A 21,315-nucleotide genomic window follows, 5' to 3' on the forward strand; every position below is an offset into this window, starting at 1 on the left:
AGATATTCTTTAATGACCTATGGACATTTAGCTCCTTATCCTTTTTTTGCAAACAGTAATATTATGGGGAATAATTTTGATAATGGCTAGATCTCTGTTTCTGGGTTTTTGTTAGCTTTTTTGGAAAAATGACTTCCCTTACATTTTGGTAAATGGCTTGGTAGTAAATGAAAATTTGGGGGGAGGGGGAGGACAGGAATTCAGCTGCAGCTTGTGAACATGTTCTTTTTCCTATCTTCTCTTTAAAAACTGGGGCATCACTTTAACCATTTTGGGAGTATGGTTAGGCCCATTGAATAAGCAGGGATTGTGTTTCAGGATTGTCAATGAGGATGCTTAATTAAAAAAATAAAAATAAAAAAGAAACTTGTAATTAGAGCAGAGTTGCTGCTATTTGTTTTATCACCAAGGCTACTGATGGCATTTGAAAACTATTTGGTATATAACAGATATTCTTAAAGTGAGAACAAAAATGTCATGGAACAGCCCTTCTCTCATACCTGGGCTTGTGACTGAGCTTAGGATTTAGGGTTCATGTTTTTATGTAAAGCAAATATTTCCATAGGGTTCCATTTTGCACATTTTATATAATAACTAAAATTACTTAAAGAGTAAGTGGATAATAAATGGGAATTCAAAAATTTAAGTAAACGATATATACCTGAGACCAGCGCCTGCTGTGGTTGAAGAGGAAATCAGATTTTTTTCAGATTTTTTTTCAGTAGTACCTGCTTAGAAGCTCTTTAGTTAATGGTTGGTTGAGATTATCTAGAGATTATTTTATTTTGGGATGCTGCACATTATGTTCACGGTATAGGAGGAAGGAAGCAATTACATGAGAGAAATAAGATGTTTTTCCATTTATGATTAAAAGCAAAAGAAAATAAAACCAACACAGGTGGTTAGTCTGAAAGACTTGTTTGTTTATCTGAGTGTCTCTTTCTTTCTTCCTTAGGTACAGAATCTTCACCGCTCAATTTTGACAAAAACAGTAGTAGGGTTTATAAAGTCTTATTTTTTTAAGCAGGAGTTTTAAGATGACTCCTGCTGTCACATTATACTTTATTTAGTCTCTGAGTAATTAAAATGAAAGGTTGAGGTAACCCCCTGAATGTCCTGTGAAATAAATGTGTTTTGCAAGGTTGCTCTATCAAGGAAGTATATGATAGTGCAAAGAATTTTGTACCTAGTTTAGTTTAATGAAGCCCTGTTTGACTAGCAGCCTGAGATTTTCCATATAGTGAGAGAAACCTCTTGGGTCATTGCAAAGGGTCCCTTTGCAGGCTCCTAATTTATCCTGCTCAAAACAGTAGTTTGGAGAGGTGATGTCTCTTGATTTTCTATAAACAGTTTTGGTCTAAAGCTGATAAATGTAAATAAATTACTAAGTAAAATTTTAAGTCAATATAGAGGGTTTGTACCATTTTAAATTTGTCTTTGCACTATTCTTTGGGTTTACCTTTGTCAGCTGAGGTACATCATGTTCTATCCATTTTTCAAAATAACTTTATTTAGAATAGTTTTAGATTTATTTTTTTTTTTAATTGTGATGATAGTACAGACTTCCTTTACCCCAGAAGTTCTATGTAACCCACATTTGGTTTCACCTATATTAACATCTTACATTAGTATGGTACACTCCTCACAGTTAATGAGCCAATATTGGTCTATGATTGCTAACTAGATAGAAGCCATACTTGATTCCGATTTCCTTAGTTTCCACCTAATGTCCACAGGATCCTATCCAGGATACCACATGCATTTAGTCATCATGTTCTTTTAGGTGCCTCTTGGCTGTAACAGCTGTCCCATCTATGTTTATTGTTAGTGTTATATAAAGACCCATTATACCTTGATGCACCTGGATTATCAGGAGCTGAAAAACTTTCTTATATGCTGATTACTTAGCAATGAATACCTACTGTCCAGTTCATTGGACTCACCCAGGACAACTTAACTAAATGATGATGATGGACAACCCTCATCTCAAAAAGCAAAGGGTATTTACAACTGCAAGCAATACAGTTCCTTCCATCTGTCCCAGAAGATCTAAGACCCCTCTCAATCTGAAGCAGAGTAGGCATCGCCATTCCTAAATACTCCAGATTGGGGAATGAATAAACATAAAGAAGGATACAAACATGGACCAAAATAGAATTATTATTGTAGTAATGGAGGAACTTATAACATTGATATAATTATAACAGTTATCAGATGTTCTAAGGGGATGGGGAAGGACAAATAGAAATACTGATTACTTAATCCTACCAGGCTCAGCAAACAAATGAAATTCTTTTGACTCAAGTCTTTTTGTAGCTTCAAGTCAGTTATTTCTCACGACACTTCACTGGCTGTTTAGGTGGTTTTAGGCTGTGTACCTGTTATGGTTATTTTCCTGGTCAGCATCGTGAGGAAATCTTTAAGTGTTGGAAAAGTTGATCAGGTCATGCCATTGGTCAGCTGGACCCACAAGGCTCTGAGTGGCCTGAAAGGATTAGCCATCTACCCCAGCTATATACTGAATCAAGTGAGGGAGGGAGTGTTTCGTGGATACATCCATTCCATTTGAGGAGGTGGAAAACAGAAATGTGAGCTCTAGAGAAAGGCCTTGGCAACTCTTCCCCTACCTGTAGCATTGTCATCAAAGGTTGATTTTTAGTACTAGAGGGATCTCGTTTGCATTAGAAGTCCCTCAATATCCTTACTGTTTATTATTCTGTCAAAAGTGATGAGAGTTAATTAGACATGATAATCATAAAACTATCTGTAAGGCTGCCTATTTCAGACTGGAATTGAAAAGTGATGACTGCAATTGTGGATTTCCTATCAAATATTGACTTTGTTATGAAGTCACCAGCTGGTGGCAGCAGTTCCCATGTTACAAATATAGTAAATGGTTACGATAGGAATAGTATTTTGTTAGAGGCAGGTTTAATTTCTGGGAATTTAATTTTCATCATTTTGTTTCATCGCAGGCTGTAATATACCTTGATAGACAAATGACATCTAATGATAACAGCCAAACAGGAATAGCAATATAACCAAAAATTTGAGGCCACTTAAAACTGTATTTGGACCATGGTTGACATCTTATCCAATTGTTACATAAGAAAGCATCGCTCCTGACACTGGTCTTTATCTGCAGTCACACAAGTAAAGGAATTAAGTTATATACAGCTCTTTATTAGGACCGAGGCACTGTAACACTGTGGTACCCTCAGATACTCCTGAGAGTCACCAAATAGTTTGCTCCCTGAATTTTGTCTGAATAAAAAAAAATTGGACAGCAGAGACAGCTGAGGGCTTGTGGTCTTAAGAAATGTTTATGATCATTATGAACTTTCAGCACCCATAGTCTAGTCTTTGTGCAATTATTGTCCTTTCTACTCAGGCCACCTGATTATTTACCATGCTAAAGATTCCCACCTTTCTCTGAGTGAGAGTACACCTTGGAAAAGATTGTACACATTGTAAAAGTAGTGAGATTCTGATAATGAAGTTGCTAAGTAAAAAGTGAACACGGTTGCTTCTCTTCTGTGCTCGGATCTCTATTTTCTCTTTGTTAAAAATAAAACCCTCAACGAAACCTAAATGCATGTAAAACTTAAAAAATGGTTGTCTTGCTGCCAGTTCCATTCCACTTCTTGCAACATATTGCATTTCCTGGAATTCTTTCACTTAGTAAATATTTTTTGAGAACCTCTTTATGGGTCTTAACATTTTTCTAGATGCTGAGAATGTAGCAGCGAACAAAACACACATAAATCTCCCTGCACTCATGAATCTTAAATTCTGGTGAAAGAAACAGAATATAAATGAATTATATGGTTCATGAGAAGATAAGTGCTATGGAGAGAAGTTGGAGGAAGGAATGAAATTAGGAGAGGAAGGAATACAGAGGAGTGGAAGGGTAATGTTGGAATTTTAAAGTGTAGAGACATAAGACTTCACCAAAGTAGCACTTGAACAAAGGCTTGGCAATGCGGGAGTGAAAATTGTAGCTACATGGGAGAGGAGAATTCCAGGCAGAGAGACAGCATGCTTAGAGGGCTCCAAGAGCAGCATGGTGGCCAGTAAGTGTGGAGGCCCACTGAGAAAGGGAGAATCACAAGAGATGGGGTGGGAGTGGGGTGCGCTGCAGATTCTGTAGGGCCTTGTGTGAACTTTGGCTTCTAGAGAGGGGAAAGCTTTGGGAGGTTTTAGGCAGAGAAGTGATAGGATCAGACTTACATTTTAGGGGAGCTGGGGGAGCAAGGTAACAGACCAGTGAAGAGACCATTGCAGGACCTCAGCTGAGGAACACAATGGCTGGTACCAGTATGCCAGCAGCTGGAATCTTGAGAAGATTCTGTGCATATTTTGAAGGTAAAGCTAATAGGATTTGCTGATACATTGGATGTATAATTTGAGAAAAGAAGTCATCAGAATTGATTCCAAGGTGATTTTACCTGAGCAGTAGAGATGGAGAAACATATGGGTAGCACAGGTTTGCAGAGAAAGATTAGGTATTTGGTTGTGGAGCTGTTGACTTTACGACGTCTAGTAGTTATACCAGTGTAGGTGTTAAATAGGTGGTTGCACATTGGAGAGCCTTAGGCTGGAAATGTAAATGTGGGAGTTCAGGTAGAGATGGTATTCAAAACCACGAGTTTTGGGGCCACTCCAACACTAAGAAGTCAAGGAGATGAGGAAGCAGCAAAGGAGAAAGTGGCCAGCATGGTTGGAAAACAGCAGAATGTGATGTCCTAGAAGCCAGCCCATTTTGAGGAGGGAGTGCTCAACTGTGTCAAATGTTGCAGATAGGTCAAGTGAGAAGAAGACTAAGAATTGGCTTAGCCATCAATGCAGAGGTCACTGGTACTTTTGACAAGTGCCATTTCAATGGAGGGGACATAAAAGCCTGAATGGAGTGTGTGTAAGAGAGAATGGGGGAGAGCAATTAAGAGTCTGGGTAACTGGAGGAATCTTACTATTAAAGGTGATCAGGGAAATGCGCTGTAGCTGGAGGGGACAAATGGGATAGAGAGCTTTGTTTCCTTAAAATTTTGTTTTGTTTTGTTTTACTGTAATTTTTTTTTACAATTATAGGAGTTGTAGGTTTATAGAAAAGTTATGTAAAAAATGTTCCCATATACAGTTTTGTTTTGTTTTTTAAAAGGTTATATTTTTTGCTGATAGGAGTAACCCAGGAGATAAGGACAATGGGATGCTGCAGGTGAGAAAGCAGTGCAGGAGCAGTGTACTCTACTAGACAAGAGAGGATGGGATCTAGTGCCTGAGGGATCAGGCAAGGAACAAGTAACCTGAAAAAGGCAGAGTATGAGAGCAAGGCTAGCAGGTGGGGGGTGGGGTCATGGGAAAGTGTGAAAGTTCTCTTCTGACTGCTTCTGTTTTCAGGGGCTGAGATGGAAGCTGGGGAAGAGGAGTTAGAGGCTTGAGGCCTTTTGAACTTAACTTCTAGGAAACTGACTTGACTAGGGAGCTATAGTAAGATTGCTCACTGGTGTCATGGGCTCCCTTGAGATCCAAATTAATATGTTGTGTTTTACTTGCCCATTATACATAACACATTATGCACTCACAGTATATAATTTTTGGAAATGTATGCATCCTTGGCCAGCATCTCATCCCAGTCAGTAAAGATTTTGGTTCCCAGGAAAGGGGCATAAAATTTGCAAGGTTAGATCTCTTCAGTAGCCCCACTGGCCAATTTATTATCATATAATAAGCTACATGTATGATCACTATTCGTGGGGACAACTATATAATTCAAGTCCACAAATAATGGGTGCCTTCTAGCTATCAAGTCACTGTTACATGAATGGAATAAAATAGCATTTAAAAAGTGTTTACCCTCATGGAGTGTACATTTAGAGGAAAACAAAATACATATGAGGTAGGAAATGGTTCTGAGAAAATAAAGCAGGATAAGGGGGATAGGGAATTGAGATTGCTGCTTTACATAGGAAGATCAGAGTAAATCTCTCTGATAAATGACATTTGAGCAGACACCTGGTGAATAAGCCACTGATTTATCTGGGGAAAGAGTGACAGGTTCTTGTTCCATCCATCATGACTTGTGACAGACATACTTAGTAGTGGACACCTATTACATCAGCATCCCACCACTTAACCAAATGTAGTAAAGGTTGAAACACATTCTAGACACTTTTTGGGATACAATCTATGTACACTTAAATATTCCCATTTTGATGATTAGACTTTGTGTTTTACAAATTCAACTTGTTCCAATTAGTGATACTTAATATTTTTCCTTTTTGATCAGCTTGTCAAAACCTGGCCAGCGGGGACCCCCATTAAGTTGGCTGCTTTTCCCTCTCAGCCCTGCTGCAGCCATTATTGAAAGCATTCTTGTTTTCTGCCAATAAACTATTCCAGTCCTACTATTATTCCTGGCGCAAAGCAGAAACTTAGCTACTCTCCAAGGGATGCTGAGTGGTATGAGATGTTCCACTCTGGCCCAGGGATGCACATCCCACCTGATCCACGCAAGCACTAGCTGCAGCAGGTGACAGCGCTGCTGGGCCACCAGGGAGCCACAGGCCTGGGAAAGTTCTATCTTTTTAAAGTCCCGAGTTATCATAATGATCTTTCCAGTTGAGCTGTCATCACTAAATCGTTTTTCATTTCTTTCTAATATTGCTACTTTTTTTTCCTGTAGCACTTAAAATTTAAATCCTTGTTGAGGGTACAGTGAAAGAACAGACTTACTGCTACCTGTTACATGGATAAACCTCAAAAACTGTATGCTTAGTGAAAGTGGCCAGACAAAAGGCTCCACGCAATGTGACTTATGAGAAATGTCCAGGAAAGGGAAACCTGCAGACTGAAAGCACATCAGTGGTTGCCTAGGGCTGGGAGTAGGATAGGGACTTCTTAGAGATGATGGAAATAGACTGTGCAGATGAATTGCACAGCACTATAAACTTAATAAAAATCACTGGATTTATATTTAAAATGGGTGACTTTTGCAGTATGTATGTTATATCCCAATAAAATTTAAATGTTTCTTCTAACTTGTACGTTCTTAATAGGTTACATTGACCTAAGATGTTCCATTATATTGGCTTTTTTAAGAAACAAAAACTGGGTATATTACTTATTTTTCCATACCTTGTAGTTTTTACATCTCTGCCTCAAATCTGCCTTAATTCTTTCCAACAGCTCTTTTCTTGCTCGGATTGCAAGAACATGACAATTTACTATTGCACATCTGCTCATGCCTCTGATTTTTTCAAGGGTTCTTCATTTTTGTAAAGTATTTTTTAATAGATTTCAAACTTCTAAAGACACATAGATCATACAAAATGTTAAATTAAAAAATATAAGAGGATCTCATATACCCGCACTCCCCACTCCACCCACTCTCCCACATCACCAAATTCTTTCATCAGTGGGGCACATCCATTGCATTAGGTGAATACATTTTAGAGCACTGCTACACAGCATAGATTATAGTTTACATTGTAGTTTACACTCTCTCCCAGTCCATTCTGTGGGTTATGGCAGGATGCATGATGTCCTGCATCAGTCCCTGCAATATCATTCAGGATAACTCCAGGTCCCGAAAATTGCCCCCACATCACACCTCTTCTTCCCTCTCCCTGCCCTCAGCAACTCCCATGGCCACTGTTTCCACACTAATGATACAGTTTCTTCCATTGCTAGAGGCACAATAATTCTATAATAGAATATCAGTAAGACCACCCTAATCCATATTTTATTCCTCCATCCTGATGACCCTGGGATGGCAATGCTGCCTCTGCTTCTAACTTGAGAGGGGGCTTAGATCCCACATGGCTGAAGAATGGAATTCTGCTTGCAGTTGTAGAATCTCTCAGTTCCCTGGTGTGGTGGTTGACCATCCCCGCCTTCCTGTTAGCCGACATGGGAAAGCCAACAAACTGGAAAGTAGGTGCTGCAACTCTGCTAAGGCTTGGGACCAAGTCAGCACACAGTCAGTCCAGAGATTAAAGTCTCCTGAATATACACCAACCCCAGCACCAACCACAGGTTCAGTAAAAGTGATGGAAGAGGCATGTGTAGAGAAGTCACATCTGAGTCCAACGCCATCACACTCAGGAGCACAAATTCCAAAGTAGGGCCCACTGGCAAGGCACTGAACTCCAGAGCCATCTGCCATGACCGTAGAACCTGGGTGTCTCCATAGTCCTCAGGAGCACCACTACTTGGGGTTGTATCTACTTTGGCTGTCTCTGAGATCCTGCTGAGATGTGCATAAGCGCAATTCCTCTGATGACCTCCTGACTCACTTTGAAGACCCTCAGCCATATAAACTCATTTGACGTTACCATTTCCTCCTTTTATTCAATGTCTTTTTCTAGCTGCGTCACCAGCTGGCATTTGGTAGAAATCCCTTTGTGCTAGGGAGGCTCATCCCAGGGACTCATGGGGGGGAAGGTAATGCATTTACATGCTGAGTTAGACTTAGAGAGTGGCCACATTTGAGCGACATGGAGGCTCTCAGGAGGTAACTCTTAGGCATTCTGCAGCTCTAGGCCTAGTTGAAATTTCAAGCACACAGGCTCCTAAGCATAATCATTAGTATCAAGGGCCCACCATTGGACCATCCTTCTTCACTGGCCTTTGCCCTTGCACTAGGGGGATTGTTGCTGCTCCATTGGGCAGTGTTTAAATATTGTGATTATTTTTCACCCTGGTGGTGAAGAGATCAAAAGAGATTTTCTATGGTTGTAACCTTCCTTCAGAACTGCTGTGAGGAGTGAGTGTGAAACACTGCTCATCAGCTATTTACAAAATATAAAAATATCAACCAAGACATCACCTTCTGTCCTTGGGAGGGGGGAGGGGGGAGGGTAGAGGTCCACAGATGACACATTTCATTTGAAAATACTGGATTTAATAGAAAATAATCACATTATAAACAAGTCCTTTGATCCATTAGCTTAAAACAAAATGACAACACAATCACATATAAACACTCAAGACAAAATGCTGGTACAAAACAGCAGTAAAAGAGAGGCCTAAGCCAAGCTCTGAAGAGTCTTTCTCAGAAATAGATGCAGCAGCAGCTTCAAATAAGCACAAAGACAGGCAGGAGAAGGCAGCTTTCACTCCATGAAGGCTTAAGAGTAAAAGGAAGGCAGAGCAATAGACTCATCTTATGAACAAAGGGTGAAGGACAAATAGGTTGTACTTTCTGATGTGCTGGAAACCTTAGATCGCAAGAACCTGAGATTTTCTTAGAAGGGCAGAGTATTGTAGGTGGGGGAAATAATGAGGCAGCTTTAGAATAATGTGGTAATTTGTCTTGACACGTGGCTCTTACGGGAACCAGAGAGCATGTCTCACATTTTGTATCTAAACTCACACCTGGGCTGCTTGTCCTGGCTCCCATCACCTTGACTGAATACCAACATTGAAACTGGCAGCATCTGTTGTCCCAGTGGACCTCTGACCTTTTAATAAGTGTACAGTTGAAGAGACCCAGTGAAACCTCTGAATAAAAACACAGGGCTCTGGTGGGAAAAGGGTTTCCACTTTCCTCCTCCTGGAATCACAGGATTCCTAAGGGAGAGGAGTTTGTTGTGGCTGGGCCTACTGGGGCTCTGGGTTCATCAGCAGAAGTCTTCTGTTTAGTCCACCATCCCCATTGAAGTCCTCCCCCAGGTTTCCTCCAAGTTCATAAAAGGTCAACTCAGAGCAGGGGGGAAAATTGTGGGAGGAATTAAGTGAGTGAGTGTTTTCTATCCATGACACTTATTACTGACCAGAGGGATTGTTTCCTTAGACATTAATCTAGGACAGTGACTCTCAAGTAAGGTGGCAACCCTGCTCAAGAGGGACTCTCAAGACTGCCCAAAGAGGTTCTAGGCAATATACAAAAACACCTAATTGCCTCTCACTTGAGACCTGGCATGTAAGAGGATCCTAAAGGGAGTGTATTGTACAGTAGAACAGTGTCAGAAGCAGAACAAAAAGTTAAAACTCCTAACCCAGATGTGGCAGACACCAAAATGACGGAACATTTTCCAGATATTTTTTTCTGAATCTGTAGATTAAAGAAAGTCATTCTCCCTGTAGATAAACCTCAGCACTAGGCTTCAAGCCTCAGAGCCATGAACAACAGATTCATTCATTTATCTGGAATAACAATACTGAATTAAAGAAATACAATTCTGTTCTCCTAATTACAATTTCCAGAAGAGACTGCCCATTCCTATGAGGTACTTGATACTAGGTTCAGCACAGGCTAATTACGGTATGGTTTCTTAGAAGACTGACTTCTCTCTGCTTCCTTCTCTTTGATACTGTACAGGGGGTCCACCAACTTGTTATGAACAAGCATTAAACCTACAAAACATGAAAAACAGAAAATGGTTAACTTTTAGGTAGAGGCAGAGTTCCACCATTAAGAACAACATCCCAGAGTTCTTAAATTTTGTCTTAGAATCAACATGCATCATCTTTTCTGTGACACTGAAATAAACTTGCAAACAGAAAAATTAAAAAAAGAAATCATACAACTCAACAATAAAAGAGCAAGCAATCCAATTTAAAAATGGGCAAAGGATTTATATAGATATTTCTCCCAAGAGGAAATGCAAATGGCAAATAAAATGCACATGAAAAATGTTCACTATCACTTGCTATTAGGGAAATGCAAAGGAAAACATAATGAGCTATCTCATAACTCATAGAATGATCGTTATTAACAAGCGCTGGAGAGGATGTGGAGAAATAGGTACACTCCTTCACTGTTGGTGGGAATGTAGAATGGGCAGCCTCTGTGGAAGATAGTTTGGCAGTTTCTCAGGAAGCTAAATATAGAAATGCCATGTGATCCGGCAATCCCTCTACTAGGAATATATCCAGGAGAACTGAAAACTGTGACACGAGCAGATATTTTCACACTGATGTTCATAGCAGCATTATTCACAATTGCCAAAAGAAGGAAACAGCCCAAGTTTCCGTCAACCAATGATGGATAAACCAAATGTGGTATATACATACAATGGAATACTATGCTGCTGTAAGAAAAAATGAAATTGGGACACATATGACAACATGGATGAACCTTGAGGACATTATGCTAAGGGCGAAATAAGCCAGACACAAAAAGACAAACATTGAATGGTCTCACTCTTATGATCTAAATATGAACAACTGTACATTACTAGGTGATAGGATATGGATTAAGAAGGGGTACTGATGCTTAATGTGTATAGAACTTTCAATTATCTTGACTGTAAAAGTGTGGAAATGGATAGAGTTGATGTTAACACATTCCAGTGACTATAACAAGCCCAAATGGTTTATAAATGGGATTGTGGCTGAAAAGGGTGGTCTAGGGATGTAAATATTATTTGAAAGAAAGCTAGAGAATGATCTAGGGACTGAATAACCTAGTGAATCCGGAGGTTGTTGATGAGGATTGTGGTTAATAATACGAATACAAGAATGTTTTTCTATGAACACAAGGTGGTGAGAATGTAGCGATGCATGGGGAAAATACAATTAACGTCACTGAAGGACTATACTTGATGGCAATATGATATTCTTGCATCAGTGCCAAAGAAAGTACCATACAAATGCTAAGGGTCAATAACAGTGGGGTGTGGGATTTTTTTCTTTTGGATTAAGGAAAACTTTCAAAGGTTTACTGGGGTGATGACTACACAGCTCTGATGAAAGAGTCACTAAGTATATACTTTGGCTAGATTGTACAAGGCATGGGACTATGTAACTCATTGAACCATGTGATGGAAGATAGACTGTGGTTAACAATACAAATAAGAGAGTGCTCATTCATGAACTATAACAAATGTACAATACTAATGCATAGCGTTAATAATAGGGAGGTATATGGAAAAAATATACCAAGTGTACACTATGGACCATAGTCAGTGGTAATAGTCTGGTCATGTTCTTTCATAAATTCCAACAAATTTTCCACAACAATGTAAGATATTAGTGGAGGGGTGATGTATGAGAATTATGCACATTATGCATGATTGTATTGTAAGCTCTCAACTTCTCTAATTAAAAACAAACAATCAAAAATAAGAAAGACACCTTGAGCGTAGGAAAAAAGTCTGCTATTCCCAATGAGTGCTACATTTCATGGAACTTCTATAAATTCAATTGCTTAGAGGAATTGACTATGCAAGGCTAATCTTTTCAACAAAGAACAAATTCCAAATTTACCTGCGAAGTTAATGAAGACTTTCACAGTAGTTTGCTTAGAGCAGTATTTTCCTATTAAACTAAGTAAATGACAAAAAAGATGGTCACGATAGGTAGTTTCATGCCTGACCTGGAGGGGAGAGGACTGTATGTAATCTGGAAAGGTCCATCATCCTACTGCAAGGAAATCAACGACATAGACTGTGGGCTCATAGATGGGAGACAGAATAACTGAGTACTGGAAGACTGTAAGGTTTGATTATTTTTAAAAAATCATACCTGTTGATTAAAATGGCCAGATCATGACAGCCAGGTCTACTCCTCACCCTAAAATGGCCTGAGCTGGAATGTTCTGGAATTAAATCTAGGTAAGGGATTTCCAACTTGGTGAATATATTGTCAACTATTAGATTGTAACCTTCAAATGGCTAAAATGGTGATTATTAGGTCATGTGAATTTTATGTCCAATAAATTTTTTGAACTTATTGACAAATGGAAAGAGAAATAGTGTGTTAGAGTAAAAGAATGAATAAATGGATTATGCAATTAGGGAAATCTAGTATTTCATTAATGCCTCAAAATATATTATTTTTCAGATTCTCTCTATTAAAAAAGAATATCATTTCTGCAGCTATTCCTGGGACATGCTCCCTTCTGGACCATCAGGCAATGTGGTGTACAACTCCTGGCATTCTGATCATTGTGAAACTCGATATTTCAATGATCAGATATTTGGAAAGGCCGCTGGTTATTAGGGGCAAGTTGAGCATTTGGCTTACCAATATTCCCAATGTGCTGCACAGAAACAGATCATTCTCACTTGTGTTGATGGGAATGACAGAAGGGAATGATAATTTTCTGATGTGAATAACACCGTAGGTACCATGCAGGGTGTCAGAATTCCTCTGGGAATGGGAGCCCCCATAAGACAAGGAAAGCTGCCTAGGGCCTAGAGAATACACACAGTGAATTACATAGTGGTGTGGCTACCAGTCTTCACATATACAGATCAACAGCCAGTAAAGAAAATATTAGAGAGCAAAAATCATCAAATCGGAGCATGTAAGTGGAAAATCAAAGTTGCACAAACCTAAGAGGTATTTAAGCAGCAATAGCAACAAAGAAACAGGGAAGAGGAGCTTCAGCTGGTGGATGACTTGGTACTAGGGGGCATGGACAAGGTCAGGGCCAAAACTGGAACTGAGGGTTGAATAAATCCTATGATCAAGGATATGGAAATTACACCTCTGCCTATAGTGGTGAACAAAATAACAGTGCCTATTTCAGATTTGATGATACTGGGCATGAGTATGGGATCGATGGATATGGGCAGGGATCTGCAGACTACAGTAGCTAAGAGAGATCATATCTCAAGGCATCCTGATGGAGCAGAGATCAACAAATACTTACCAGCCATACTAAAGGAGGACAATGCAGAAAATAGGATTAAATGCTAAAATAACCCATCTTGAAAGACCGCATTGAACACTGGTCTTCTGCTGACCTAAGATGATTATTTCCTAAAAGACATTCTCGGGTACAGGACAGACCTCTTTAGAAATGAATATAGCTGCCACTTAGTTCTCTTTGATTTTACATTGTTTGCTATTTGTTTTGCCTCTGTGTGGTTTTGTGTTTTATACAAATTTCATTTGTATGCTTTCATTTGACCTCAAAAATGTGCTTTCTTATGGAATTATTTTATAAATAGTTTATTTCAGTAGACTTGGGTTACTCAAAAGCTGCATTTTGAGGGGCTCTTCTGGGATTGCAAACAAAGCCAGAGAAGGAAGCATTTCACTACCCCTTTGGAATCACCGAGGAAGAGGGCAGGACTCAAATGAATGCAAAATCAGGGCACCCCTGGAATACAGTGAAAAATTGTTAGAAGCAAAAGGTGAAATATCTCTAGTGAATTGATGGAATTAAGGAAATAAGGGAATAGTACAAAAATCTCTATGGCAAAAATTTCAATAACTTAGATACAATAGAACAATTCTTTGAAAAACATGAATTCCTGAAACTCCTAACATTAACCATGGGCTATATTACTACAATTACAGTAATATCCTTTCATCAATTGCAACAAATGTAGCAAAATAATGGAAATTACTAATAATGGTGGTGGTTTTAATGTAGGCTATGGGTGGTGGCGCAGTTCATCGCTTTGTAATTACCCTGAGCTGTATTTGTCCTGAGCTGTGTGGTTCTGACAGTGAGAACTGCAGCCCTGCACTTGGTAACCATGACAACGACTACAGTCCCAGAAAAACAGTTTAGTAATGCAAACTCTATAAACTTTAAATCTTCAGGGAAAATGCAAACCTTATATATTAAAAGTTTACCAAGATTTGTAAAAAGAACTCAGAAAGCTTGTTCTGGGCTCGGAATTTGCATGAGAAGATTTGAGCCCGGCCATTCATAAATAAACCTTTTTCCTTCCCCAAATTATTCTTGAGTCCTGGCCTTTCTATACGCAAATAATTAAACCTCTCGAATTCTGCAAAATTTTGGGGGGCTTGTCTATGATTGCAAATTAAGGCCAGAGAAAGTAGCATTTCACAACTCCACACAGATCCCCACGGATGCCAGGAGGACTCAGGTGAATGCCAAATCTGGGTGTCCCTGAATTAAATTTCATCCACAGTAGATGTGGGTTCCACTGGAATCTTTCTGATGAAAATTGAAGGCAATGGGAAGTCTGAAAAAAAAATAAATTCTGGGATCATAAAAGACTCCAAGCATAGAAGAAGAAAAGACTCCAGGCGATCATTGTCAGGAAATCCGTATCCTTAATTGTTAGGTAGAGTTGCCCAATCACTTCCTGAGGGAGCCCTAGTACCTCCAAAAATTTAGAGAGAGAATGTTCTCTCCATGTTTGAAAAAAAGAAAACCCTGATGTTTGACTTTGTCTAACTGCAGGTTAGTATTCGGTGCTGGTCTTGTCGCCACTGAGGTAATGAAGGCTTGATTATAATAGGAAGGGATGTTTATAAGTTCGAGTCCTAACATCCTGGAATTTGATCTGGAATTTGAAAATTTGTTTACAGGAAAATGAATCGGCATTTTTAATGGAGCTTGGACTGGGTGTAAATTTAAACAGTGTAAAGTTCTAGCTGGAATCTTTTCATGTGCTGCTGATCTGCTAACGAATTCCCTTAATACCAGATGATAATGTTAAGTGTCCTCTCTTTCTTAAGTTTTAACGGCTTTGGGGGCAGCCATGCTGACGAAAATATACATAAAACTTGTGGGTCAGTTAAAAGAGTTCTGACCTTCTGTCTTTGTTAGCTCAATGCTGGTGTTGGAGTTGTGCAGCTATGTAAAGTGATGGAATTTGGTTGAGCTGGAAACCTCATTGCTGTCGGTGGAGGACTGAGTTGATTGTAGTTTGTGAAGCAATACCGTGAAGCGAATGTGTGCATGTGCTCTGCGTCTTATGTTTCTACTCCGGCCCCATTTGTGGGAACTCAGGGATTGTCTGTGACCATGTCCATGCCACTCCACCGAGTTTGAAGGAGCTGGCCAAATCAGGGTGGCTGGTGGTGGCAGTGACTTGAATCATAGCCCTGCTGGGACAGGGGTTCCCCGAGGAAGGAGCTGAATTTGAAAAGTTCGCTCAAGCCAATTTTAGCAACCTGGAACCTGCCACCATTATTTTTTCCCCCTTCCTCCCGGGTAATGGGTGCAGCTTGACCCTTTCCAGTAAGTACTCTCCTTCCATTCATAAGCAACATTCCTATCAAATCACTGATCAACCTGGAAGGGTGGAGATAAGGGAAATCTCTCTCCTTTTAAGTCTACATAGAAAGACCTTGATCTCAAAGAAGGAGGCTATTGCTTGAAAACAATAATCTTATAATCACTTCATCTCCCTTTTAATGGGTTGACTGAAAGCAGTCAGCAAAAAGGGTCAAGAAATAAAGCGAAAATTAAAAAAAAAAATAAAACAGGAAAACTATGCAGGGTTATCACTACTAAGTTTCTTGTAACTTAATAAAGGTCTCCAATTCATCTTAAAGTAAAACATACTAAGAACTCTAGTTAAGAATTAAAATCACTGTATAAGTACACTTACGTATATATATATATGCATATGTATATATACATACACACGCATATACATGTACACATATATATATATGTTGGTAACTAGGGCTATGGCAACAGAGTAAACGTAGCCTGTATTTCAGCTATTGGCATGGTAATTGTAGACTGCATTTACTTGTGATTCGGAAATCTGGCCCAACCCTTAACAATTCACCTTAAGGTAAATACTTATTGAAAACTGTAACAAAGTGTTAAGATAATTTATAGATGCATTTACATTAGAAACCAGGAGAAAGATAATAACTGAAATTTTAACTGTGTGAATTTAGCCTGAAGCTGTAATTGTGAGAGTAAACTCTAAACTAAACTTACCATCGTTTATGGTCACTTCAAGCCTAGCCTCACCCCTTGTTTATGCTTACAGTTATTTCACAGCAGCTCCTGCCCCTATAGCCCAGGGAAAAGCAGACATGAGACATTCCTCTCTCCTTTCCTACTACTATTAGTAACCCTGCATTTTCTCAGGATTCCAAGTATGGGCTAAATTGCTATCTGGTTTAAATTTGACCCTTGGGGATGAATGTTCACAGTTGTTGTTGTTGTTGTTTTTAATCTCCAAGAACTGGAAAATAAAGGAGACCTCCTGCCTTGACTGTCAGGGTTCCTAAGAGTGGCAATTCATGAGAGAAACCAGTCTCCCTGAGTCTACAATAGCCTCAGTTGATATACATAGAATTACTCTTGCTCATCAAAAATCTGCTAAATTCCAAGTAAAATATGAAGTCATGAAACAAAGGAAAATTGTATTAAAGCATTGATTACATTTTGGTTACAAGCCTTTAGTTAAGAAACAAAATTCTCGTGCATAACTGCATGGCCATAGTGCAAATTTAGAAAAATAGAAATCTTTCAGGAGTCTTTCAAAAGTTTTGCTGTCACACTTATTTTGTAGAAAATTCAAGCTTTACCTAACTAAATTATGCTTATGTGTCAAACTATTCATGTAGGTTTGCTAAAAACGTTGGTGCAAAATATGCAGTTATATAAGTGATACATATTTCTAAAACCCAAATTAAACTAAACTTATATGAAATAATGCAAATTAAATGTAACCTCAATGAGTTAGGTTTTTGTGTCTAAATCTATTTGTTTCTGCCTGTATGCTCAGTGTATATCTTCATACATCAGGATAATATTAGCAAATTAACAAATGAAAATTCTAAAAAGAACTCTATTCAAATTGTTAAAAAATAAATACGTAGTTATATATGAGAATAAATACTCCTGGAGCCCAAATAACACTGTGCAGGTTGGAAAGGTCATATAGAAATATGATTATAGGAATATTTGGGAAAGGGTTTTCTCTTTACAAGAGCTTTGAGGGAGGGGCTAGGCCGGCAGATTAAAATTATCTTCTAGGCTAGGGAAATAAATATCATTTTGCCGTTCTAATTCCCCAGTTTAAATCTTTTAACAACCTCAAAATAAGGGTGGTTAATAAATTACCAAATTTCACTAAGTAAAAACTGTCTATAAATGCTATGAAAAGATCTGTACTAAATTAAGATTAACAAATTACAAAACTATAATATATTTTGGAACCTGGAAGTCAGTGTGCATTTAAAATTATTCACAGTTTTTGAACTTGAGAAAAGAGGTTTTAGACTCTTGTAAAGAAAGGAAAGAGAACATTCCTTGCATAAACTATAATATTCTCAATTTTATTTAACTTGGGTGTAATCTCCTTTGCTCTATAACCTACCAATTAAATAAATTAACATTATATGAGAAGCAGACTTGGCCCAATGGATAGAGAGTCCACCTACCACATGGGAGGTCGGCAGTTCAAACCCTGGGCCTCGTTGACCCATGTGGAGCTGGCCCATGCACAGTGCTGATGCGTGCATGGAGTGCCGTGCCACACAGGGGTGTCCCCTGCATATGGGAGCCCCATGCACAAGGAGTGCACCCTGTAAGGAGAGCCGACCAGTGTGAAAGAAAGTACAGCCTGCTCAAGAATGGTGCAGCACACAAGGAGAGCTGACACAACAAGATGATGCAACAAAAAGAAATGCAGCTTCCCAGTGCTGCTGCTGAGGATGGAAGTGGTCACAAAAGAACACACAGTGAGTGGACACAGAGAGCAGACAACTGGGGAGGGGGAGAGAAATAAAAAAAATAAATCTAAAAAATATACGTACAAAATCTTTGAAGTAAAGAAAATGTTAATTTCATATTAATGAAATTAAGCTAAAGAAGAAAATGTAATTATACTCTCAAATAAATGAAGCAAACTTCTTTTGTTGGTAATTGTAATTTAAAAACTTTACTTAAATGTAAGGTAACTAGTCTATGTGGTTATGGTTAATTATAAAAGTTTGTAAATGCATCTTCTAAATTAAAGTGTTTAAATGGCCAATTCCAAAAAAACTTTTATTAAAAACCTGGATTGGTATTAATGGTACAAAGGTAAATTTGTGGTAAGAAAACCTGTTTGAAATGCACCGCAAAGTGCATATTTAAATAATGGATAATGACTAGTTACCTCAATTCTTTTTTTTGTTTATTTATTTTTCTAATGTTACATTAAAAAAATATGAGGTCCCCATATACCCCCCTGTTGGAGATTTGGACCCGAAGGGTATCAGGAATGAAAGAAAGAGAAAAGGGAGAAGGAAACAAGGAGAAAGAACGAGAGAGCTGGGATCAGGGGGTCTGAGGGTAATGACTCCTCAGACAACTTTATTGTTCACAAGGGGCTCTATATATAACCCAGTCCACATGGGTAGAAGCAACAACATGCAGTTAACTATCAACATTACTCAGTCTAAGGAATTTAAAAAATCTTATCTCAAGGTACAAAGATAAGTGTTCTTCTATTTACTACACAAATGTTACCTGCTCATCTTTTCTTTCAGCCTTTCACACCTTCATCCTGTTTGCCTGGAACTCTTAATTACCACATTCCTTAGATTGCAAGCATAGCCATGGAGACAGCACGTCTCTCCTTGAGAGGCCACTGTGCCTCAGTTTCCAACATCTCCCCCTTTTTGTTTTTGTTGAGGTGACCGTGCCTGTCTTAGGTTGCCATCCCATGGCTGTTACGCTTTGCAATTTTCTTCGAAAGCACTGTCCGGCACAGGCGAGAATCATGAGCAACAGAACAAATATGATTAACCCTATTCCTCAAGCTAACAGGAAATGCTGTGATTTCCACCAATTAACTGGGTTAAATTTTGTAATATGTGAAATCATATCTGAGAAAATATCCTTATCATTGGCTACATGAATTTGATTTTGAGACGTTTCTAGTTTTTTTTTTTCCTTTTAATTCCATTATTTCCAGAGAGATATTACTTTTATGGCCTAGCAAATGATTCTTAATTTTTCCCCATTCTATATCAGATGAATTATAGGCAAGAGGAGTAATACAAAAGTTGCTTTCATTCCAATCACATTTCAACCCCCTTAACAAATTTAAATTATACAATTGTAGGGTGGCACCGGGTGGGAGCACGGCGACAGCAAGGGTCGGCTCGTCTCCAGGCGCCGGTGCGAGTCGGACCCGGGTGGCGGGAACAGGCGTTAAGGCCCTCCGCTTGGGGTTCGGGCGTACTGCCCGCCCCTCTGCCCAGCTGCACCCGCTTCCCCCTCGGTGGCCTAACCCCGCCTCTCCCCCGAGGGCCACCGCCGCGCCATGACAGCCCCGCCTCGCTGCCGCCGAGAACCCTGGCTACCCCGTCTTCTGCCCGCAACCAGTGATGCACCCCTGCACGAACCTATCAGCCGTCTGCCGCCCTCCGGCCACGCCCCCTGCCCCTCCCCCATCTTCGCCCTATATTAACCGCTGTACTTCCTGAATAAATCAGACTTGCGCACAGATCCTGGTCTCCTCGGTAGTCTTCTTCCTACCGCGCGTCCTCCGCACCTTGCCGGCCCCGGAGCGCCTTCTCGGAAGGCCCCTCCGTGTGTTGCAGCCCTCCGCCCGAGCCCACACCACCCCTGCAGCGGCCCTCCGGGCGAGCCCACACTGCAACATACAATTGATCTCCAGTATGCGAAACAACAGATTCTAAATCATTAACCCGATTATTTAACTGTTCATCAGTGTGCTCTTGGCTATGCCACAAATCACTAGCATTTTTATGCCAATCATGCATGTATTGTTGAGTCTGAACAGTCCCATGCAAGGCGACAGCAGCGGTGGCAGCAGCTGTGATGATTCCAATTAGGCCCATTATACTAATTATTAGGAGTCCAATAAATCTTTTTTGTCCATTTCATGCTTTCTTGCGCCATATGGAGCAATGGCTGACTTTCAGGTGATGACTGCCATATTCGGTTCATTTGCATGGGAATCCATATACTTCGTCATCTTCTAGCTATTGTGACAGTGTCTCCATCCTGCAACACATTTTCTGACAGACATGCATACAAGGCCCCGTTCCTATCTTTTATGGTTACTTTTCCAGTAATGAATACAAAAGGATCCCTGACACATGCTTTCAATTGATAGGCTTGATTTAATTGTAGATATTAACCTGTTTGACTGTAATTACCGATCCATTCATAAGTAGGGGCAATTCCAAGAAATACTTTCCACATATTTTTATGTATAAACAGAGTTATTAATAATTTTGTACCATTATTTTCCATGGTAACCATAGTCCGATTTTTTGTTTGCATGCAAGGGGGACCTTTTCCAACACATAATAATCTATGATCAAAAGGAAGGATAAGATTATATATTTCCTTCCCTTCTTCATCAGGTTTTAAGGGTAGTCTGTCATCTATAGGCCCAGGAAACACATGTGTTTTATTAAAAATACAGGAAATGATGGGCCTCTCCATGTTAGAGCACGTACTAGAGGTGGGTTAGGAATATATGCCCATTAAGTGTGATTTTCACCTGCGTGACCCAGAGTTACCATTAACATGACCAGAAGAGGAGAAATCATCGTCAAAATTCTTTCTTCTCTATCCGCGGTTTAATCCATCGAGCTGGCAGGCAAATTTGTTCCCTGTCTTCTGTAATGACAAGAGCATATCCTCCCCCCCATACTTTAACCTTTCCC

General features: G+C 39.5%; 1 protein-coding gene across 1 annotated transcript in view; it reads left to right on the forward strand.

Moving 5' to 3' along the window:
• The window catches only part of LOC101426128 (E3 ubiquitin-protein ligase RNF14-like), a 30,629-nt gene extending 10,800 nt beyond the window's left edge, over nt 1-19,829 (forward strand). The window contains exon 5 of the mRNA XM_012519852.3: nt 19,737-19,829. Coding sequence (XP_012375306.3) covers nt 19,737-19,829 — 93 coding nt within the window. The remainder of the gene's footprint in view (nt 1-19,736) is intronic.
• The last annotated feature ends 1,486 nt before the right edge of the window (nt 19,830-21,315 follow it).

This window comes from Dasypus novemcinctus, chromosome X (genome assembly GCF_030445035.2).
Source record: "Dasypus novemcinctus isolate mDasNov1 chromosome X, mDasNov1.1.hap2, whole genome shotgun sequence".
Taxonomy (NCBI): domain Eukaryota; kingdom Metazoa; phylum Chordata; class Mammalia; order Cingulata; family Dasypodidae; genus Dasypus; species Dasypus novemcinctus.